The sequence below is a fragment of the Urocitellus parryii genome, chromosome 11 (genome assembly GCF_045843805.1).
Source record: "Urocitellus parryii isolate mUroPar1 chromosome 11, mUroPar1.hap1, whole genome shotgun sequence".
Classification (NCBI taxonomy): Eukaryota; Metazoa; Chordata; class Mammalia; order Rodentia; family Sciuridae; genus Urocitellus; species Urocitellus parryii.
This window is the reverse complement of record NC_135541.1, coordinates 121,730,426-121,751,204: the sequence shown is the minus strand read 5'-3', so window position 1 is coordinate 121,751,204 and position 20,779 is coordinate 121,730,426. Positions and strand designations below refer to the sequence as shown.

General features: G+C 58.3%; 1 protein-coding gene across 3 annotated transcripts; it reads right to left on the bottom strand.

The window, feature by feature from the left end:
• Window positions 1–7,424: 7,424 nt before the first annotated feature.
• Window positions 7,425–20,364, bottom strand: Pbxip1 (PBX homeobox interacting protein 1). Of its 3 annotated transcripts, XM_026404966.2 has the most exons (12): window positions 20,265–20,282; window positions 19,356–19,525; window positions 17,555–17,640; window positions 15,214–15,340; window positions 14,961–15,025; window positions 14,724–14,889; window positions 13,090–13,323; window positions 12,943–12,966; window positions 10,572–10,654; window positions 10,358–10,489; window positions 8,676–9,904; window positions 7,425–8,297 (listed from the first exon to the last, which is right to left on the bottom strand). In XM_026404966.2, the coding sequence occupies exons 3-12, from the start codon at window positions 17,603–17,605 to the stop codon at window positions 8,198–8,200; spliced, it is 2,211 nt and encodes a 736-aa protein (XP_026260751.2). In that variant the 5' UTR covers window positions 17,606–17,640; window positions 19,356–19,525; window positions 20,265–20,282; the 3' UTR covers window positions 7,425–8,197. The 3 variants fall into 3 exon arrangements, with proteins under 3 accessions (XP_026260751.2, XP_026260749.2, XP_026260752.2); XM_026404964.2 differs by lacking the exon at window positions 19,356–19,525 and having other exon boundaries at window positions 20,265–20,364; XM_026404967.2 differs by lacking the exons at window positions 19,356–19,525; window positions 20,265–20,282 and adding an exon at window positions 18,043–18,065.
• Window positions 20,365–20,779: the final 415 nt, after the last annotated feature.

Here is a 20,779-nt window from a genome sequence, read left to right as displayed (position 1 = left end):
TGAGAGGATGGCAGGAAAAACGAGGGGCTACCTTTGGGCCCTGATGGAGGGAAGCCCACTCATTCATAGACTAGAATACACTCATTACTACCCGACATGCAACAGCGAACAAACAGAACCCGCCTCCAGGAGCACTGGTCTTTGCAGGACAGACTAGCACAAGGTGGCTTCCAAACAGCATGATGGCCTGGGGCTGGGCTCAGTGGCAGAGCACCTGCCTGGCATGTGTGAGGCCCTGGGTTCAATCCTCAGCACCAATATAAATAAATGAATAAAAATAAAGGCCCACCAGCAACTGAATGTAAATATCTATATATGGAGTATGAGCCAGACTCAGTGGCACTCACCTGTAGCCCCAACAATCAGGGCGGCTGAAGCAGGACGTGGCTCAGTGGGACAGTGCCCCTGGGTTCCATCCCCAGTATCAAATAAATAACTAATACTATCAGGATGCTCTGCTGCAGTCTCTCAGTGGTTCCATAGTACCCTCATGCTTTTCCCTTTGCCCAAACTCAAAATTGTATATATTTTTTTTTTTTTGGTACCAGAGATTGGACCCAGGGGTACTTAACCCCTGAGTCACATCCTCAGCCCTTTTTATTTATTTATTTTTTTTTTTTGAGACGGGGCCTCACTAAGTTGTTGAGGCTGGCTTTGAACTTTCCTTCGTCCTCCGATTCCCAAAATGCTGGGACTGCAGACCCGCCGCACTGGGACCAGATGTATCTTAACATCCATCTCCCTTGTCTTGCCTCCTCCACAGCCCTCCCCGAGTCCCCCCAGCCCATCTACCCATCCATCTGTGTGTGTGTGTGGTACCAGGGATTGAGCTAAGGGGCACTTGTCAACCACTGAGCCACATCCTCAGCCCTATTTTGTATTTTATTTAGAAACAGGGTCTCATGATTGCTCAGTGCCTCACTTTTGCTGAGGCTGGCTTGGAACTGGCAATCCTCCTGCCTCAGCCTCCTGAGCTGCTGGGATTACATGTGTGCACCACTGTGCCCGGCTTTATTTTTTGAGACAGGCAGGCTCTCTCTAACTTGCCTGGAACTTGAGATCTCCCTGCCTGAGCCTCCCAAGTTGCTGAGTTGCAGGCATGTGCCACCACACCCGCCTAGACACCCATTTTCTGTCTCTGATGCCCCCAGTATTTACCCACCTACGTGGTATTAATTTACTCTTGTGTCTCTCCCCCAGAGTTAATACTTCTCATTTACTGAGCATTTACTAGGGGTCAGACCTTTTCTTACTCAATCAAAAGAGAGGTTAGGAGACTGGTCTCCCCATCAGGAGCTCTAAAGAAAGAATCCAGATCTGTCCAGCTCCAAAGCCAGATGTTTTCTGGGCCAGGCAGGGCATCCTCCTGGGCATGCAAGCCAGCCTCTGCAGACAGCCTAGCTCCTTCCCTCTTTTCCTCCGACAACAGCTGCTGGAAAATGTCTCAAACAGCACCAGCCCAGGGCCAGGCACAGGGTAAGAGCCCACAGATGACTAATGAACAAACCAACAAGTAAAACAAGTGGATGAGTGGGGGTGGTCTTGGAAGGGGTCATTGGGAACCACACTCCCTGCTCCAGGAGCCTATAGGAGCCCTTTGAGGGTGTCCCCAAGGCTGAGACCTCACAACCCCATACCCAGTTGCCCAGGTTTCCCTCCCTCCCTCCCCGTCCTCTGCAGGCCCAACCTCCTGTCCCTCCTCCTGCTGCCCCCTTGTGGCAACCACCAGACATCTCTGCAGAGAAACCCTGGCGGGAGGTGGCTGCCGGGGACAAGATCAGGGAAACCCCACTGGTGGCCAGCAGCTCTTCCAGACCTCACCTCAGCCTGAATTCCATGCTCAGGAGGAAGGGAGGAGACCAGGAGAAGGGGCAGGGGGACCGTCAGCCGGAGGTCAGCAGCCCGGGCTCCAGCCTTCGCCCCGTCCCTAGCAAGCTCTGTGAGCCTGGAGGAGTGGCTTCCCTCTTCCGTCCTCCTTTCCCACCTCTGAACAAGGCTCGTCCAGGGCTAGTCTTCTGCCCACAAGCTGGGGCCACCAAGGTGGCATTGGTGGCCAGAAAGGAAATGTCGCAGGGGCCTTGGGCCCAGGTAGCTGAAGCAGGTGGCAGGTGGCACACACAGGCGGGGGGGAGGAACCAGCCAGAGAAACGGACATGTTTCACAGGCCGCCTAGGGCCACTGTCTTCCCGTGTCTAGTGACGATGGGACCTTGGGTAAGTCACCTGATCTCTCCCTCTCAGCAGCTTCCTCCTTCAAAGTCTGCGTTTCAGGGAGGCAGGGACGTTCGACTTGGAGCAGAAAGTGCTCGGCTCCATGGCGGACCTACCCTAGGCCCCTATTCAGCAAAACGGGGCCAAGCACCTCTCCAAACCTGCCGTCCCACAAAACCAGCTTTGGCCTTTCCCAAACTTGGGTGAGGGTGGAGTCATCCAAACTGTCCCAGCTGGGAGGCAGGGTGTGTCCCTGTCCCCTGACTCCTTCCTCTCTCCACCCAAGGCAGCTCTGTTTTTTGAGCTCTAGGGATTGAACCTGCAACACTGAGACACTGAGCCATGCCCCAGCCCTCCCCTGCTGTTTTTTGAGTCAGGTCTGATGCCCAGGCTGGCCTCAAACTTGCAACCCCCTTGCCTCAGCCTCCCAGGCAGCTGGCAGTACAGGTGTGTGCCACTGCACCCAGACAGGGCCTGCCCATTCTAATTCACCGTCCCTATTTCCTATAGCAAAGATCGTCTTCACAGGCAGGACTGTGGGAGAATTCGTACCTCAAAACCATCAGATCCCAGGCCACCCACACTTCCTTCATCTCACCCTCCCGCCTGAAAGCCCTTCTCCCATCACTGAACCCTCATTATCCTCCAAGATCCAGCTCAAAGGCCACCCCGCCTTCCTCTACATCCACTCTGCAGACTCCCAGCAGCACTAAGAGAGTATGTTAGCCCAGGATATGGGTGCACACCTGTAATCCCAGCAACTCAGGAGGCTGAGGCAGGAGGGTTGCAAGTTCAAGTCTAGCCTAGGCAACTTAGTGAGACCCTGTCTCAAAAAATAAAACAACTGGGGATGTACCTCAGTGGTACAGCACCCCTGGTACTGGAAAAAATAAAAAATCTGCTTTGTGTTAAACTAATCCTGTTAACCTCACGGACAAGGATTGGGGTCCCCAAATCTAGCACTGGGTTGGAACTTGAATGTTAGTTAGCCTCTTTCCCCTGCCAGCTCCTGTAACCTGATTTGGGAACAAACATCCTCTTATCCCACAGCAATAACCCTCAGTTTCCTCCTTAGACATGAAGTAAAATTAAAATATACCTCTACCGAACAGTTGGCCCTCTGTATCTGCAGATCCCACATCCCTGGTTCCATCAGCTGCAGATTGGAAATATTTGGGGGAAAGAATACATCCATTCTGAACATGTGCAGGCTTTTTTTCTTAACATTAGTCCCTAAACAATGCAGTACAACAACTATTTACATAGCATTTCCGTCGTATTAGGTCCTATAAGTCTGCTAGAGATTATTTAAATAAAGTACATGGGAAGCCAGGGAACGTGGAGCATGCTTATAGTGACAGCTGGCCAGGAAGCTGAGGCAGGAGGATCACAAGTTGGAGGCCGGCCTTGGCAACTTCGCAAGACTCTGTGTAAAAATAAAAAAAAAATAAAAAGGCTGAAGATGTAGCTCAGAGGTAGAAAGCTCCTGGGCTCAATCCCCATGACCAGAAAAATAAGTTAATAAGTAATAAAGTACAGGGGAGTCTGTGCTGTGCACAGGTGATATGCAGATTGAACCAGGAGGCGGGCCAGCGGTAAATGAGAGACGGAGACCAGGCAGAGATACACAGGAGAGTTTATTTGTCAGGGGGACAAAGGCCATCTCTCCATAGACAGAGAGAGGCAGAACAGGCTTGGGGTCCAAGACTTATGGGGGATGCTCAGGGTGAAACTGGGTAGGGCGGGTCCTAATGTGGGCAGTGAAGGGTGGGTTGATACCACCCAGGAGGCTAGGGGCGGGGCTGGTATGAGGGGGTGCTGAGCCTTTCCTAGAAAGCCCTTGGGCAGGAGAGCAAAATCTTTCTTAAAGTTGCTTCTATGACTTAAGATGGCCGTCGAGATGCTAAGCAAGGACCTTACACAACACGATGTCATTTTATATAAGGGTCGGTCCGGAGCAGCCACGGGTTTCGGTAGCCATAGGAGGTCCTGGAAGCAATGTCCCATGGAAATCAAAGGACAGCGGGGACTGGGCAGCTTGCAGACGCCTTTTCATGATCTTAAGGGGAATGTTTAACCCCAAAGCCGCCTGCGAGGGGGCCACTGTGGAGTCTGCTCAAATGAAGAGGGCCGAGCCCTAAGCCACAGGGGCATCTGGCCAGGCCCTGGGTGGGCACAGTGGGGACCTAACTCTGGCTTTTCTGACCCCAATCTTGCTCAGGCCAAATCTCTAATGAGAAGAGGCCCAGCTGGGCCGCAGCTGGCCTGGGATACAGCCGCAAGGTGAGTGGGAAGGGTCACTCCACGGGGGAGCGGGCAGGCAGCTAATCTGGAAGCCAAAGGCCACCAAAGAGTGGTGACCTTGAGAAAGGCCTGTGAGAAAAGGGACAGGAAACTCAGATAAGAGCCTGAGTGGGTGACAGTTTGGGGGGGAAGCAGCCAGGGCCGAGATCCATGGCCCCACCCCACCCCACCCCACACTGTCCCTCCCAGACCCCTGCTGGGAACATGGGAAGAGCCTTTGCTCATCTGTGGACCAGAACAAGGCCAGATGAGGAGCTGTCCCTGGATCTGGGTGGCCCTGGGAGGTTCCCATGGCAACAGCCAGCCAGTCCCTGGTCAGTCCCGGGGTCCAGCAGAGAAGACTGGAAGCTTCTCTTGAAGAGAGTACACGCCCTGGTCCTCAAGGAGATACGGGGTGGTCAGGCATGGAGGGGAACCGCTGCCCCCAGGACGGGCGGGAGTGTGAGGCTGAGAGGACAGGCGGGAGGCTAAGGCCCGGGGGGCAGGGACGGGGGATCCCCAGAGGAGGGGACAGACCAGAGGGGCCTGGGTGAGAGGAGGGGAGCTGAGAGCATGAAGGCAAAGGACAGGAGGAGCCTGGGAAAGAAGTGGGCCCCAGGGGAGAGAGGTGAGGGCTGAGAAGGACGGTGGGGTGCAGAGGAGGGGGTCCGGTTGGGAGCCCCCGGGGGAGAAAGGGGTTTGTTTGGTTTGACTCTGAACCAGGGATTGAACCAGGGTGCGTTGACCGCTGACCATCATCCCCAGCCCTTCTCATGTTTGAACCTGGGTCTCACCGAGTTGTGAGGCTGGCTTTGAACTCACAATCCGCCTGCCTCCGCCTCCCAAGCTGCTGAGATGACTGTGCGCCTCCTGGCCTGGCTGGAAAGTCGTTTGGGGGACTGGCAGACGACCCAGCAGGCTACCTTCCCTCCAGCGATCCCCCCAGGTACCCCAGAGCGATGCTCTTAGGGCAGAAGGCCTCTGCTTGAAAGAGCGAGTCAGTAAAGTACTGCCAACAAGAAGGGCGTACACTGCCAGGGCCCAGCCAAAGCCTGGCACACACAGCACTGTGCCCCAGTGGCTCTACCCACAGGACCACCCCCCCACTGCCCGGCCAGGAGTGCTACCCAAGCCATGTGGGGGTTTTGTCTGTCTGTCTGTGGGGCTGGGAGCTGAACCCAGGGCACAAGCTGGGCAAGTACTCTGCCGCTGGGTGGCATCCCCAGCCCTTCCAGCTGCAGCGGGCTCCCGTCTCCACCCACTGGCCTCCAGGTCAGGAGAGCAGCCACGGCCGGGTCCTTCCTCTTCACCAACATGACTGATGGACGTGATGGAGGGAGGGGCCTCAACGCTGGGGTGGGCGTAGGATCACCCCCCAAGAGCGCCCCGAGAGGGTGTCCTGGCACCCTGGCCTCCCGACACCCCTGGGGTTGATAGCTGTCTTTTTCTCCCTGACTCAGCAGCTGGAGAAACCCCAGCTCAGGGTATCTGCTCCCTGAGAGGCCAAGGAGAGGAGCGGGCTTGGGAGGACCTACCAGCCTCTGGGAGAGATCGCTATGCAAACAAAGGACCTGGGCCCTAGAAACGGAACCAAGGCCAGCGTGGGAATCAGGGTCCCCTGGGAGCCCAGGGAGACCCGTGTGTATCTGCACCCAGGGCCCAGCACCTACCCTGGGTACCAGCTCCTGCCCACCCTCCAGCCTCAGTGTCCCTCTGCAACCCGTTGGCCACTCAGCTGTTTAGGCTGCAGAAGGTGAACCATGTGAACAGGGTAAAACAGGCTTCCTCCTGAAGAACTGTGCTCCGTGGAGCCTAGTGCTGAACCCCAAGCCTGGCCCTGGGGTCCCTGCTCCTTCCAACCTCCACTCCAAAATTAGAATCTGTCTCCTTCCTAACACACCCCCCACAGCTTGTATCACTGACCATTTTCTGGAGAGGCAATTCTGCCTTAGATCTAACTGCAGTTCCTCCTGCTGCACAGAGCAGCCTCCACTGCACCACAAGCTTCATTTATTTATTTATTTGGCACTGGGAATGGAACCCAGGGCTGCTTTACCACTGAAGCCAGTCCTTTGTATTTTTTGAGACAGGGTCTCACTAGGTTGCTGAAGAGTTTTGCTAAATTGCTGAGGCTCATCTCCAACTTGGTGATGCTCCTGCCTCAGCCTCCCGAGTTGCTGGGATTACAGGTGTGCACCACCACGCCCAGCTTCTAAGATACCTCTGTATTCCCAGGGATTCACTGTTCCTGGTACATATCAAATATCTGCAGAATCAGTGGTCCTCACACCAGCCCTCCTGCCCCCACCTGAGTTAACATACTTAAAGCCCTTAAGCAAGTCACATTCACACTTGCTAAATAATACAGAAATCCATTATGGCCCTCCCCTCCTCGATTCTACCCCGGCCCTGGCTGGGAGATTCCCAAAGAAGGCCAGAAGCCCAGGGAGCTGCCAAAGTCATTGAGGTTAGATGTCAGGAAGGACCCTCCCAAGAGCCAAGGAGATTCTTGGGAAAACCAGCCAGTGGAGCAGGACCCCTGGGTCAGCGGGTGGGCCCTGAGACAGGGGTGATAAGTGGAGGGGGGAGGCGAGGACTGGACAAATGTGGAGCCCGGATGCCACCTAGTGGCTCCCTCACCTCTGGCCCAGAGCCCTGGGGGGAAGGAAGACGGTGCCCTCTGCCTACGGCTCCAAAGGCCATCACTTTTCTTTCTTTCTTTTTGGTGGTGGGTGGACGGGGTGGTGGAGACTTAACCCGGAGGCGTCTTACCACTGGGCCACATCTCCAGTTCTTTCAATATTTTGAGATGAGGCCTCTCTAAGTTGCCCAGGCTGTCCTCAAACCCAAGACACTCCTGCCTCAGCCTCCCCAGTCACCGCCGCCATCACACCTGTAGGAGGTCGTGACTCTGAGTGCCAGAACAGGACAGGCGTTTTAATTGTTTTATTCCATCTCATTCTCCCGGATTGAGTCCACAAAAGTCCTCTGCTCTTTTCCCAGCTCTCCAGGCAGCTTGGAGCAGAATGACGAATTTCCAGCCCCGAGGGCCTGGGCTTTGTGGGGAGGGCCCGGCCAGGAGGAAAGGCCACACAGGAGGTGGTGAGTACCAGGGCCTAGGATGTCACCCCCTACTCGGGTGGGCAGGTGCACGGTGGCCCCTGGGCTTAGAAACCACCCCTAGTGACAAGCGTCCCCACAGAAGTCTATAATTGACAGAAGTCTCTAGTTCACACGGGGAGGTGAGGCCATGTGAGAAGCAGGGGGAGGGGACTTCACCCCTAGGGACGGCTGCTTCCAAATCTCACCAACCCCAGGGCAAGCCCTGGCGCTGGGCAGCCAGCCAGTCGAGTCCCAGGGGGTGCCGGGTCAGCGCGTGGGGCTGGAGGCACACACAGGAGGGGACAGAGCTCTTGGGCTTCAGAAACAGGATGCCCTTCCCCCACTGACAGCAGGCTCCTCTGGGTCCCCTTCACGCTGGCCCCAGGGCCCTGAGCATTTGCATATATTTGCATAGCCAGTCAGGTGGGTCCAGCTCAGGCCTTTTTGTAGCGAAAGTGACATCAGTGCAGGGCTGGTGCGTTCTGCTCTCTGTGAAGGATGTCCAGGGACACCACCTGCAGAGCCAGGGGCATGGCTGGGGCCTGGCCTCCAGGGGTCTGAGATGGCTGGGGATCTTGGCTGGGCCATGCCCCAGGCAGGACTCAGCCCCTGGGGTGGGGGTGGGGGTGGGAGCGGTGGCTCGGCTCCTCCCGCGGCCCCACGTCTCTGGGGTTCCACCAGTGCTTGTCCTTCTTGCCCGACCTGTAGGAGGACACGGTGGGAGGTGGGAAGAAGAGGGCTTTAGGGGTAATAATGAGCTGAAGGGACCCCCTCTTCCTCCTAAGGAAGCTAACTTGGCACACGGGGTAGAGGTCGAGGCTCCAGCTGGGGAGGCTGGAAGGCTGGGCCTCCCCAACACCCCAGGCCCTGCAGGTACAGGGCAGAGCCACCCAGGGAAGACCCCCAGCCCACAAGGACACCGAGGACCCTGAGGTCCTTCGGGAAGGCTGGCAGTGTATCCGGCGGCTGGAGACAGCAGTGGGCAGAAGTCCTTAGACTGAAGCCCCCTCCCCAGGCCCAGGACCCTCCATCCTTCCCAGCGGCCTCCCCTGTCCCCCCAAGGCCCCCACAGCCACCCACCTCCTCTTCAGCGCTCTTTCTCCAAAGAAGTGAGTAAAGATGAAGTCCTCGAAGTCATCCACCTCGTCGTCATCGCCTGTCTGTCTCACCGCCGCCTCCTCCAGGCTGTCCTCCAAGGCATCCACGAAATCCCGGAAGCGGAGGCGATCATGCCGGAAGACGCCACCGTCGCCAAAGTAAGCGGGCGAGAGGGGCAGCTCCTTCGTCAGCTGGCCAGCCCAGGGCAGCCGAGCCAGGTATGTCGTCAGCAGAGAGGCCAGCTCCTGCTGTCGCACAGGGGCCAGCTCCATGCCGAAGAAGGCCAGGCCCTCCTGGCGGGCACACTCGGTCACGCCCGAGCAGCCCTGCGGGGCCCGGAACCTGCGCTTGGACAGCGCCTCCCAGGCGGGCAGGGGCGCGTGGCCGGCTCCAGTCTCTTCCCTCCACCGCGGGTGCTTCTGCCTCTCCCCAGAGTGCGGGCTCCCGCCTCTCCTCGGGGCCTCCTTGGGGTCCTGTCTCTTGCCGTCCTTCCTGCCCCCTGACTGCGCCACCCCTGGCTTCCCCTCCTTCCACTTCCCGGCAGGCTCCCTGTCCTCCTTGTCCCCCCAGCTCTTCTTCCTCTCCCAGCCAGATTCCTCTCTCCTAGGTCTCCAGGGCTCAGCCTTCCGGTCCCTCTGCCCATCACGCCACTTTTCTTTTCCACTCCACTCCCTGGAATTCTGGAAATGGGGTTTCTGATGCCAGACCTCGGAGACATTGGCAGAGACCACAGGGTCCTGGCCCCAGCTCTCCAGGCCCTGCAGTGTCTGGGCCAACCGGTGGCCCAGCTCGGCCAGGCCAGCGTGAGCGGGGGCCCCTCGGCCGGCGTCCTGCAGGCTCCGCTGCAGGTCCTGCTGCACAGACCCCAGCAGCCGCCGCTGCCTCTGCAGCTCCTGCCGCAGTGCCTGGGCCTCGGCCTCCAGCCGCTCCTTCTGCTGCAGGAAGCCAGGGTCCGGCTCCTGCCCTGGGTGGCCAGGCTCCTTGGTGGCCTTGCCCGGCTGAGGTTCTCTGCCCCAGTGGAGGCACAGCCCGTCTGTGCCCCGGATGCAGCTGGCCTCCAGCCCTTGGAGCCGCGTCCTCAGCTGCTGCAGCTCCGACTCCAAGGCCCGCTGGGAGGCCTCACCCTGCTGCAGGGCCCCCCGGAGCCGGGCGTTTTCCTCCTCCAGCCCCCTGGGCTGCTGCAGCAGGCTCTGCAGCTCTTCTTTCTGGGCCTGGGATAGGGTCAAGGATGGAAGGAACCAGAGTCCTCGTCGGACTGGACCCAATACCTCCTACCCCAATTCCACTCCATTACCATCGGCAGGGGCCCAAGCCCCTATGGACTGGGACACCCGAGGACTCGGCTCGTCTTCCCCATCCTTACCCTTAACCAGGCCCTGGGATGAGCTTCTATAACGGTACTTCTTAGATTCCCTTAGGACGGCCAGTGCGCGGCCCTCGTGGTCCCACCCACCCCGGACCTGGAGCAGACACTGTGAACTGATCCTAACCGCTGAGCCTGGCACAGGCCTCAGCAGGAGGCCCGTGGAGAGAGCTAGGAAGGTGCCCTGCACCTGGAGGCCCAGGGAGAGGCTCAAGGTGTGTGGAGAACTGGAGGAAGGACACTAGGACAGACACCTGGCTAAGGTGGGCTAGCGAGCCAGCGCCCCCCTGGCCATGCCTACCTGCAGCTGGGCCTGTAGCAGGCGGATGTCCTGGTTCTCCTTGGCCAGCTTGTCCAGGAGAAGGCCCATGTGCTGCAGGCTGGGGGTGCTGTCAGCGGGCACCGCGGCCTGCAGCTGATCCCTTGGCCTCTCCTAGGGGCCGAAGAGCCGGTTACCTCAAGCTCCCCAGGCTGCCCGGGTTCTCCCAGCAGCCCCCACACCCCTCCACACAGACCTGCCCGTCCCCCGCAGCATCCACCAACTCAGGCTCTGACCCAGGATCTGGGAAGACCTGAAGGTCAGCTTCCTCCGTGGGCCCTGCAGGAAAGTGAGGTCCTGAGCCTGTGCCGAGGCCCCTCCTCCCCACTCTGCCACCCACTCAGTCGCCCTCCTGTCCTGGACAAACCCTATAGCAGGGAGGTCCAGTGAGACAAAGGGCAAGAGTCACCCTGAACAGCTGGCAAGGTCAAAGCTGAGAAGTAACGTGCAACACCCCCCTCCCAACACCCCCCACAACACCCTCCTCCCAACACCCCCCCACAACACCCTCCTCCCCACAACACCCTCCTCCCCACACCCTCCAACACCCCCCACACAACACTCCCTACATAACACCCCCCCACAACACCCTCCTCCCAACACCCCCCCACAACACCCTCCTCCCCACAACACCCTCCTCCCCACACCCTCCAACACCCCCCACACAACACTCCCTACACAACATCCCCTCACAACACCCCCACACAACACCCCACACACAACACTCCCTACAAGACATCCCCTCAACACCCCCCCACAACACCCTCCTCCCAACACCCTCCTCCCAACACCCCCCCACAACACCCTCCTCCCCACACCCTCCTCCCCACACCCTCCAACACCCCCCACACAACACTCCCTACATAACATCCCCTCACAACACCCCCCACAACACCGCCCTCCCAACACCTTCCAACATCCCTCACACAAGACCCCTCTCCCAACACCCCCCTCCCAACACCCTCCAACACCCCCCCACAACATCCCCCCTCCCAACACCCTCCAACACCCCCCACACAACACCCCCATACAACACTCTCCTCCCAACACCCCCCACACAACACAACACCCTCCTCCCAACACCCCCCCACAACACCCTCCTCCCAACACCCCCCCACAACACAACACCCTCCTCCCAACACCCCCCCACAACACCCTCCTCCCCACACCCTCCAACACCCCCCACACAACACTCCCTACATAACATCCCCTCACAACACCCCCCACAACACCGCCCTCCCAACACCTTCCAACATCCCTCACACAAGACCCCTCTCCCAACACCCCCCTCCCAACACCCTCCAACACCCCCCCACAGCACCCCCCCACAACATCCCCCCTCCCAACACCCTCCAACACCCCCCACACAACACCCCCATACAACACCCTCCTCCCAACACCCCCCCACAACACAACACCCTCCTCCCAACACCCCCCCACAACACCCTCCTCCCCACACCCTCCTCCCCACACCCTCCAACACCCCCCACACAACACTCCCTACATAACATCCCCTCACAACACCCCCCACAACACCGCCCTCCCAACACCTTCCAACATCCCTCACACAAGACCCCTCTCCCAACACCCCCCTCCCAACACCCTCCAACACCCCCCCACAGCACCCCCCCACAACATCCCCCCTCCCAACACCCTCCAACACCCCCCACACAACACCCCCATACAACACTCTCCTCCCAACACCCCCCACACAACACAACACCCTCCTCCCAACACCCCCCCACAACACCCTCCTCCCAACACCCCCCCACAACACAACACCCTCCTCCCAACACCCCCCCACAACACCCTCCTCCCCACACCCTCCTCCCCACACCCTCCAACACCCCCCACACAACACTCCCTACATAACATCCCCTCACAACACCCCCCACAACACCGCCCTCCCAACACCTTCCAACATCCCTCACACAAGACCCCTCTCCCAACACCCCCCTCCCAACACCCTCCAACACCCCCCCACAGCACCCCCCCACAACATCCCCCCTCCCAACACCCTCCAACACCCCCCACACAACACCCCCATACAACACCCTCCTCCCAACACCCCCCCACAACACAACACCCTCCTCCCAACACCCCCCCACAACACCCTCCTCCCCACACCCTCCTCCCCACACCCTCCAACACCCCCCACACAACACTCCCTACACAACATCCCCTCACAACACCCCCCACAACACCGCCCTCCCAACACCTTCCAACATCCCTCACACAAGACCCCTCTCCCAACACCCCCCTCCCAACACCCTCCAACACCCCCCCACAGCACCCCCCCACAACATCCCCCCTCCCAACACCCTCCAACACCCCCCACACAACACCCCCATACAACACTCTCCTCCCAACACCCCCCACACAACATAACACCCTCCTCCCAACACCCTCCTCCCAACACCTCCCACAACACCCTCCTCCAAACCCCCCCACAACACCCTCCTCCCAACACCCCCCCACAACACCCTCCTCCCAACACCCCCCCACAACACCCTCCTCCCAACACCCCCCCACAACAGACGAGCACACGTCGGGCTCCCCCCACTCACCAGTGTCCGACTCTAAGAGGCCACCTGGGGATGGAGATGCCAGTCTGGTGAGACCTCAGGGCAGGGATGGGGTCAGGGAAGGTGACGGGGGGCAGGAGGACAGGGTCCGATGCAGGCCCAGGCCCAGGCAGGGGAAGTACCACTCACCAGAGAAGAGGAGGATCCCCAGGCCCAGCAGGACCAGGGCCCCCAGGAGGCACATGTTGAGGGAGAGGCCCAGCTCCCCGCCCGCGCTCTCGCCCCTGGCCTGGTCCTCCACGTCCAGCGGCCTCCTGGGCTGAGGCGGGCTGGGCTTCCGGCCCCGTCGCCTCCGCAGGCCCTCGACGTCCACATCCGTGTCATCCTCACTGCTGGAGCAGCGGCCCTCCTCTCTGACCCAAACTGGAAGGGACAGGGACAGGGCCATGAGGGAACTGGAGAGACAGGACACAGGGACAGAGGGCAAGTGGCAGGTGGCCCAGAGGGGCCCTCAGCCCGGGCCACAGAGAGGACATCTGAAGACCCTGCCCCCTTGTGCCCAGGCGTCAATCTACAGGAGACCTGTCAATCTACAGACGAAAAGAGCCACTTCCCTCTTAAACGCATCCTGCATCCTCCTTCCTCCAACGCGTGGCTCACTTCCAGCTGCTGCGGCAGCCACCAGCCTCCCTTGACACTCTGCCCCTTCAGCCTGCCCCGGGGCTCTTCTGTCCTGTGGGTGGGGGTCTCCCGGGTCCTTCTCTGGTCCCCCAGGCACATGCCCTCACTCATTCCACTCACTTCCCCTTAGGGGAACGAGTGCCCAACCCGTGGCCCCACCGTGGCCACCCGAGAGCTCTGGCCACTGGCCTCTGGTTGTCCTTCAGGAACCAATCATTCAACACACTGCCTCCACATGGCTCCTTCTGGTGCCCCCCAACTCAGGGGATGGCCGTGTTGCCGCTCATCCAGCTGAGCGGAGCTCTGAGGTCCAGCCTCTTCACCCCCACTGCGAGCTGCCCCCAGATGTGGCCAGGCCCCGGCTTCTCCCCCTTCCAGCACGTTTTGTTGTTGTTGTTGTTGTTGTTTTGTTTTTTGCGGTCTTGGGGTCGGAGCCACAGCGCCAGCACCTTCTATTTTGAGACAGGATCTTGCTGAGTCACTGAGGCTGGTCTCGAACTCACACCCCTCCTGCCTGTCTCCTGAGTAGCTGGGATTACAGGCGTGTGCTGCTGCACCCTTCTGTTCAGCAGAGAAGGACTCCTCACCCTGCCTCAGTCCTGGACACCAGAAAGGGGGTCCCACCCTGTGTGAACGCTTCACCCTCGGCCCGGAATGTTCTCTTCCTCCTGCCCTCAGTTAGACTCTAGGTTCAAACTCCTCCCAACGGCATCTCCGCCCCTCCTGACTCTCCCTTGCCCTCCACACGAGCCCTGTCTGGACCATCTCCAGTTCTTTGGGAGCCCCTTTAGTTGAACCTCCTTTCTGCACCCCTCATGGTCTGACTTGCAGCCTGGCTCCGTCTGGCCTGCTTCTTACAGTCCCTGAGCCACCCTCCTTCCCTCCTCCTGGGCTGGGAGCCAGCACAAGAAGGGACTCTGGAAATGAGGGTTGAGTTCCAGAAAAGAGGGGGTTCCGTGGCACAGAGGAAAGAGTCAACCAGATGTGAGCCCTGAGCTGTGACCTCGGTCAAGTCACTTGACCTCTCTGAGCCTCGATGGTAGAGAGCTGCTGAGTCCCAGGCCCGGAGCTGAGCACATGCTCAGCAGCGAGGACTGCTCCCTCTCCTGAACCTTCTAGAAGAAGAGCAAAGGGGCTCTCACCTGCTTTGGGGGTCGTGGACAGGCTCTGCAGAGGGCCTTGGTCCCCCAGGTCCTGTGTGTCTGGTCCTGGGCTTGTTGTCTCGGGAGACTCCCGCGAGTCTTCCTGAACTACCGCGTCTCCTGGGCCAGGAGGCTCCACGTCACAGTCACCACCTCCCAGAGGACCCTGAGGGGACACAGCCCTGAGCAGAGCCCACATCCCTGCCCACTTCCTCCCTGACCCCGTGAGGTCCTCACCTTGACCTCAGGCTCCCCTGGCAGAACGCGGTCACACTGAGGACTTTCCGTCTCAAACAGGGTCCCTGTGGGGGAGAAAGGCCCGGAGACGCCACTGCCCCAGCTGAACTTCCCAGTCACCTGTCTGGCCCCCACCGACCCTCCCAGGTGGAGGGCAGGAAAGAGCCGGGAGGGACCCAGGCGAGGGGTCTACAAACTGAGAGCAGACCCCCAGGACGGGAGAACAGCCACCCGGCCCTGCTGGGGACACTACCTTCTCCACCCTCGGCTGCCGGCGACTCGTCACCGTCGGCCTCCGGCGGGCTCCCAGGGGCCGGGAGGGCTCTCTCGGACTCGGGGTCCACCCTGGGTTCTGGGCCCAGAGTCTCCACAGGAAGGCTCTAGGGAGGAGAGGGGTGCGCACGGGGCTGCAGCAGGACACGGTCAGGCGCAGGGGCTAGCGGCCTACTCCGGGACCCCAAACCACATCTCAGACCCTCCGCTGAGAGCTGACCCAAGGGGTCTCCGCCCGGTCACTCTCCACCCTCGTTCCAGAGGCCAGGCTTCTGCTAAAACTGGCAGCACTGCTGGAGGAGGCAGGGACCCTGCACACCCGGCAGCCCCTGGGGAAGGCCAGCCCGGGCCCTCCCCCACATCAACAGGACGACTCAGTCATTAGTTGGGGTAGGGACAAAGTCCTCATTGACTACTCCTGGTGCCTAAAGGTCAGTGACGATCCCAGGGTCTCCTCACACCTGCCCAACCACCCTTCTTCCTCGCTATCCTGGCCTTTCCCATTAGCCCACGGCCCCCACCCAGGCCCAGTCTCCCGCAGGTGCTGACACAAACGCCCCGTCCCCGGTCACAGCCAGCCTGACTCCCTGGGTACCCACAGCCTCTCCTCCCTCTGGCCCACCCCACCCATGGCTCCTGCTACCACCCCAAGGATAATTCTCTTTTTTTTCTTTTTAAGTTTTATTGGTACCAGGGAGGGAACCCAGGGGTGCTGAACCACTGAGCCACATCCCTAGACCTCCTTTATATTTTATTGAGAGACAAGATCTCATTTAAGGTTCTGCTTAGGGCCTCATTAAGTGGCTGAGGCTGACTTTGAACTTGCCATTCTCCTGCCTCAGCCTCCTGAGCTGCTGGGATGACAGGCGTGGGCCAAGAATAATTCTGGACCTTGGTCTGTTTCTTTGCAATTTTCAGATCATGTTTTACTCATAGTCACCTCATAAGGCTACAAGGCAAGAATCTCAATCCTCATTTTTTAGGGGAGGACAGAGAGGGGACATGGCCTGCCCAGGGTTCAACAGTCAGCAATGATAACCCCACCCCAGGCCAGGGCTGATTGAGACTGCAGTGCCTGTCCTTCCCTAAACTGCCGCCCCTCTGCCTGTGAGCCCTTGGCCTGCGTATCCTGCTCCGTGTCATTGCTGACGCCAACTCCTCACTCCCAACAGGGCTCCTCCCAGCACCTCAAACTCAGTAAGTCGAAGCCAAGCTCCTCTCCCCCTTAGTGCTCCCCTCTTAGTGCTCCTCATACATGAGGTGCCAAGGCTGGGAATTCTCCAGATCCTTTGTTTGTTTGGTTTTACAGTATTTGGGAGTGAATCCAGGGGCACTCTACCGAGTTACATCCCCAGCCCTTTTTATTATTTTAAGACATAGTCCCACTAAGTTGCCCAGGCTGGCCTCAAACTTTTGATCCTCCTGCCTCAGACTCCCAAATTGATAGGATTACAGGCGTGTTCCAACACGCCTGGCTCCACATGCCTCTGACATCCTGTTTCCACCTCGTCTCCAGGCACTAATCCCCATCCTGCATCCCCTTTCTCCCTTCCCAGTGGTTCTAGGAGCACAGGGGTCCCAGGGGCTTCTGTACCACCAGCTGTTATCTGGATGGCTACAGAAGCCCTCGTCCCTGGCTGGGTGCAGGGGAGTGGCACATATCTACAACCCCAGCTACTTAGGAGGCTGAGGCAGAGGACTGCAAGTTTGAGGCCTTCCTGGGTAACTTGGTGATCCCCTGTGTAAAAATGAAAATTAAAAAGGACTAGAAGTATAGCCCAGCGGTACAGCATCCCCGGGGTTAAATCCCCAGTACCAAAAGGAAACCAAAACAAAACCAAACCCCACTCTACTGTCCCACTGTCCCTGTTCTCACCCAGCCCACACAGTGGCTTCAATATCTGCCCAAAGCAATGAATGCTGGACACCCCCAGTCAAAGTCCTCCCTGACTGCCCATCAGGAGGAGGCTGGACTGCCTCACCAGGCCCTCTGGACCTCTTACAGGGTTCCCAGGCTCTACCCCAGCTTCATTTCCACCCCATCCAATGGCACCCCCGGTTCACCTGCACACGGCTCTCGGGCCTTTGCTCTTGCTGATCTCCCGCTCTTCTCAGCTCACCCAGCTGGTACCCTTCCTCCAGGTACAGTCCAAGTCAGCACCTGACCCTGGAGCCAGAGCTCCGTCTCCCTCCCCAGAGTTCCCCCAAGGCCAGCAGGAGGTGATACAGGTGACCACCAGGATCAAGGAAGGGGACACCCAGAAAGCAGCCCACCCCTTCAGCGTCCCCTCCCGCGTGGTCCCCAAGTCTGTTCTTCCTACCTCTGAGCCAGCAAGCACCCAGCTGTTATCCACTTCTGGGCAGGTGGCCATAGTGGTGAGGTCTCTGCGGCTGCTGGGGCTGCCACCTGCAGAGAAAACCTCTTTTAAGGACCAGTTTCCTTCAGGAGCGGCAGGATGCAGAAAGCAGTCTTTTTTTTTTCTTTCAATATTTATGTTTTAGTTGTAGTTGGACACAGTAGCTCTATTTATTTGTTCTTATGTGGTGCTGAGGATCCAACCCAGGGCCTCACACATGCCAGGCGGGTGCTCGACCGCTGAGCCCCGACCACAGCCCCAGAAAGCAGCCTTGACAGGGTCCCAAGGATGAGGACTGGTCAGCAGCCTCAGAGCCAGGCCAGTTCCAGGCCTTCTGATCCTGACACCTCCGCTCTTTGGGGCAGAATTTGCCTTGCAAATCCACACCTGCCCAAGTCAGAGAGAAGCTGCCTCCTCCAAGGACCCCCAGGGCCTTGGGAACCCGAACTGACCTTGAAAGGTCAAAGAATCCAGGGCTGGAAAGACCCAGGTGAGCAGAGTCCAACTCCCTGAGGTTACACTCAGGGAAGAGGAAGTTTGGAAAGGTCAACCGACTTGCCTTGCCAAAGACCAACAGGTCATAAGAATGAAGACAACTTCCAACACCAGACACCTCCTCAGTCACCACCCCCTGGCAGGGCCTCCTCTGGCTCTAAATCTCCCACCACCCACCCGCTGTAGGAACTCAAGGGCTCTGGACACCACTCACACACTAGCTCACCCAGGATCTGATTCAGAGTGGGGGGTGGGCCAGGCCCGGTTTGTTTGTTTTTAAACCCCTCAGAGGATTCTCACTTGCAGCCAAGGTTAAGAAGCACTGGCCCACCTCAGATCCACCTGGAGGAGGCACTTTTAGTCCAGCTCCATGCTCAGTCTCCATCCTGAGTTCTGCCCCCCTTACTAGTTAGCTGCAGGGTCTGGTCTTAGGAAACTTGAACGGTGACTGAGAAAAAGGGGCTGTGGCAACTACCATGTATAAAGCACTTTACAGTTTGCAAAGCACAGGCAAGGGCTGGGGTTGTGGCTGGGCTGTGGGGCGCTTGCCTAGCATGTGTGAGGCACTGCATAAAAATAAAGAACGTTAAAAAAATAGGCAAAAGTCAGGACTCTGGCCCTGTCCTCCGCTAATCTGCTCTGACTTGGCAGCGTGGGGGCTAGCACATTATTCCAGCCTCCAAAGCCAAGCGTAAAACAGGGTCACAAGAGAGGGACCTTAGCCGGGTGTAGGAGTGCACAGCTGTAATCCCAGCAACTCAGGAGGCTGAGGTAGAAGAATCACAAGTTTGAGGCCAGCCTCTGTAACTTAAAAATAAAAAAATATTTTGTCTCAAAATAAAAAATAAATAAAAAGGGCCAGGGATGTAGCTCAGTAGTCAAGTGCCCCTGGGTACAGTCCCTAGTACAGCTAAAAAAAAAAAAAAAAGAGGAGGAGAGGGAACCGCCTTCATCCAAGTCCAACCCTGTGCCCTCGGGCTGCAACTGGGACCAGGCCTAAGGGTGAAGTGAAAGTTAAGCTGACCCCTCAGAGTCCTGGGCTGAGATCCTTCAGAGGTAGATGAATCGGTGCTTCCCCAGGGGTGGGAAGGGCAGTAAACAAATATGACTGTAAGGAAACACCGGGGGAAAAGTGAGGCCAGGGGTGTCTGTAGTTCTGCCCTCAAACCCAGCGACTGCCCCATCTGTGGAGCTCGCAGTAAGCCCTGGCCAGTGTCCTGGTGACTTTGCCAGTTATGCTGCAAGTTCAGGATGGGGGAAGGACACCCACCCCTTCCCACATGGAGGCCGGAGAAGGCTGCAGTGACGTCTCCACACCACGTCCGACAGGTCAACGGGGCATCGCTTTATGGCCATCTGTAGAGCCGTAGCTGTTCAGCCTTGTGCTCAGTCCCTCCCCCACTGTTCTGTCATCTCTCCATCTCCAGTTGCTGCGTGTGACTGTTAACAGGTGGTGGCAGGAAGGAAGTGGCAGCAGCTTGGGCTGAAGTCCCTGTTTATCCCTGGCTGTGTACAGCCTGCTCAGGTCCTCCAGAACTAAGCACCATGGCAACCAGGGTGATGTCAGACCCACTGTCTCCATGGAAACCAGCAACGGGTATTTGGGTCAACAAGACAAACAAGAAGTCTGGAACTCCTGCACTCAGGGTCCCAAACCCTGACAGACCTCTCTCTTGCGTGTGTTCGATCAAGATTCCAAAAGATACCCCTGTTCTCCCAAGCCAGCATCTCACTGCCTTATTAGGAAGTTCCTTCTGCTCTCTCATCTCCACCCTTTCTTGCTGCGTTTTCAGAGTTTTTCTTCTCAGTCCTCTCTGAAGAAAATCCACTCCCTCCCCACTATCCCCTTTCAGGAGGGATTCAATAAAAATCTCCTGTAAGGATTGTCACAAACTCTGCTTTTCTAAAAAAACAGCCAAAGCGGGGGCTCTCCCACTCTGTACGAAGCTAGCAAATCTTGCCTCAGGCTAACTTTCAACCCAAGAGTTGCCCCCCAAACCTCTAAGCAAAGGACCTAGGGCCAGTTCCTCTTTTGAAAATGACCTTCCCCTGCCTTCCCCCAGTTCTAGGTTTTCGAAAGGCAGCTCTGTGGGTCCTCGGTGGTGCCCAGTCCTTCTAGAGCTCTACCCTCTTTTCCTTAGCTCCCATCTCCCGGGGCCCTTCCCCGCTGGGGCATTACCTGACCCAGCTCTGGCTTCGGGCTTCAGCTTAACTTGTTTCCCCAGGTTTCCAGCCCAAGGGAAGAGGGGAGGCACGTGACCCGGGGACGGGCCAATGGAGGGTCGACTTCCCCAAGGGGGCGGAAACTTTTGGCCAATAAGAATTGAAATGGGAGTCGGGGAGGCCAGAGGAGCTCTCCCAGGCCCCCAACCTGGGATTGACCTCCTGATGGGCGAGCGAGGGCTCAGCAAATGGAATTTTGCGTGGCCTTCCCCTCTTTCCTCGTGCCTAAAATTTCTGGAGGAAAGAGCCAAAACTGAAAGGTAAAGGGTGTTGTTCCCGAGATGACAAGGACAAGAAGCCAGGTTGGCCCAGGATAGACAGAGACAGCTGTAGGATGGGGGAAGGGAGAGGGAAGGGTGGCAGACGAAACAGCCCTCCTGCCACTCTTCCCACCGGCTCCAGCCACTGCTACTTTAAAAGCGGGTGGGGTCCGAAAAACATCCGAAAATGAAACCTGCTAGGATGTTGTGG